Below are 2,559 nucleotides of genomic sequence, written 5' to 3' on the forward strand. Positions count from 1 at the left end.
GAACTAGAACTGAACAAGAACTGAACTAGAACTGAACTAGAACTGAACTAGAACTGAACTAGAACTGAACTAGAACTGAACTAGAACTGATCTAGAACTGAACTAGAAAAAAATAAAAACTTTTTTCTTAAAATAATAAAAATTAAAAATGAGCACGTAAACACAACAAAGATATAAAAAAGCAAAAAATATATATTTATAGATACTTACCATCATCTGGTATAAAATCAACACTGACATTGTTCAAGTTCACTTGGAAAAATTCCACAAAATTACGAAAACCCTGTTGCACATACATTCTATTTAGCAGACGGGAAGGCATTAAAATACCCACACGCTTCCCCGATGATGATGCTGATGTTGATGATGACGACAATGAGGGAACAATTTGAGCTGACGCTGTTATTTTAGAGGATGTTTGTTGATGCTCTAGTTGTTGTGATTGTTGCCTAAATGGATGCTGGCTTAAATCGAATGATGTGTAGTCTTGTTGCTGTTGATTATATTGTGATCTTAGGGGTAGTAATGAAGTTGAAGCTGAAGTCACTGTGTTTAATTTTATTGCGGCTACTGCTGATGAGTACGACGGCGATGATGATGTCGATGATCGTAATAAAGGTTGTTTGTTGAATTGAGGTTTTATGCGCTTTTGTTGTTTTATTTTAGTTTGTTGTAATACAAATTCATTGTTTGCTGTTTGGCCAGAGTGTATGTGATTTAAATGTGTCACATGTGTGGTTGATGAGCTTTGTATTGTGTCTGACATTTGTCTTGATACATTTGACTTAATTTTGACATACTCATCGTCATCATCATCGTCATGAACATGATTTTCATTATTATTGTATTTAACATTATTGGCATTTGGTTGAGTGTTGTAAGGTTTTGCCAATAATCCATTTACAACAGGCTGTTGCAGTTTAGTTGTTGCTGGTAAATCAAATATTTTTGTTGTAGGCAATGTTTTTGTTGTTTTTGTTTGATTTTCATTTTCATTTCCTTTTAATGTAATATTTTCTAACTTTTCCCCCACTTTATTTGATAAAACGTTGTATGTATTATTTATGAGTGTTTGATGTTGTAGTTGTTGTTTTTCTTCATAAACTTGGCTTTTCACCTTATTGCTTTTGGTGTTCTTGTTGTTAGTTTTTGTTATTGATTTAGTCGTTGGCTGTTGTGTAACTATTTCAAATTTCCGCTCAATGTCCTGTTGAACTAGAGCATTGGTATTAGAAGACTTTAAACTGCCAATAGCATCTGTCTTCACACTAGTTTCTATAGTAACTGTAAGAGTTTTGTTATTAATAGGACTAGGGGTAACAAAGGTAGAGGCAGTAGCAGCAGCGTCAACAGCAAGTATTTTAAAGGATTTTGTTACGAAGAAAAAGGCTGTCAACAGCAGAAACAATTTACCAAATTGACAGATTGTTAACTTCATTTAGATGCAGCTACAATTTATTTTATTCTGTATTCCATTTAGATGATTTTTTCTCTCTACTTTCTTTCACTATATTGTTTTTACTTGTTCTTTTTTATAAAAAAATTAAATTTTGTACAAACTTTAACTATATTATGCCGCTGTTAATAGTTGTTGGTATGTAAATTTTTATTGCTGATTTTTTTTAGTATGCTGCTGCTTAAGTTGACGTTTATAATGAAACTTTTTTCGTTCTTGTTGTTTTGTTAATTTAAATTGCATTTTAATTAGTTTCTTGTTTATATTTTTGTTATATTGTTGACGGCAAAAAGTTGTACTTGTATTGTCAAGATTTGTTTTAATTTTAGACAAAAATTTTGATTTTCTTCTATGATGGGCATTATCATTACGGTTCGTTAGTTCTAAAAGAAAACAAACAATTTAAAATTTATTAGTTTCAAACTACATAATAATAATCATACGCTCTAAAAATTTGTTTAATAATAATACTCATACGCTTCAATGTTCAGTACATAAATATTAATCATACGAATATTTTTATTTTTCGTTATTTTTTTTTTTTAATTTAAATTCCTTAAAAAAACTTGAAGTTGAGCCATTTTGAAAGAAGATTATGCCAAACTAATAAAATAATCATTAAATATTTCATATGAATTCACAAAAAAAAAAAAAAAATAACATGGTCGTTGACACTTTGACTTCTATTTACATAGATAATCATTTGCAATATAAATACACAAATTTAAATAAAAATAATTTAAAATTCAATAGATTATTTTCTGTCTTGACATATCATCGTATTGCCAAAAAAGCTCGATAATTTAGTTGTGACAGTATTAGTATAATAGAACCTGTTATAATGGGAAAAGTTATATTAAAGGACCAGATTTTAAGTTCATCAAATTATTTTAAGAAATGTGCCGAAGGTCATTTACCAACCTATTAGCTGGACAGATAAATAGACTTGAATATTTATATAGGAAACTTTTTGTTTTTTATACAAACATATTTTATACCCTTCACCATCGTGAAAAGGGTATATATAAGTTTGTCATTCCCTTTGTAATTTCTATAATATAATTTCCCGACCCCATAAAGTATGTATATTCTGGATCCTTATA

The 2,559-nt window shown here is 29.1% G+C and overlaps 1 protein-coding gene across 4 annotated transcripts in view; it reads right to left on the bottom strand.

Moving 5' to 3' along the window:
* LOC111685298 overlaps nt 1-2,559 on the bottom strand; it is a 114,134-nt gene that overhangs the window by 82,190 nt on the left and 29,385 nt on the right. For all 4 annotated transcript variants that reach the window (XM_046949611.1, XM_046949613.1, XM_046949610.1 and 1 more), the window contains one exon: nt 211-1,839. In XM_046949611.1, the coding sequence (XP_046805567.1) occupies nt 211-1,438 (1,228 nt within the window). In that variant the 5' untranslated portion in view covers nt 1,439-1,839. The remainder of the gene's footprint in view (nt 1-210; nt 1,840-2,559) is intronic.

The sequence above is a fragment of the Lucilia cuprina genome, chromosome 4, assembly GCF_022045245.1.
Source record: "Lucilia cuprina isolate Lc7/37 chromosome 4, ASM2204524v1, whole genome shotgun sequence".
NCBI classification, from domain to species: domain Eukaryota; kingdom Metazoa; phylum Arthropoda; class Insecta; order Diptera; family Calliphoridae; genus Lucilia; species Lucilia cuprina.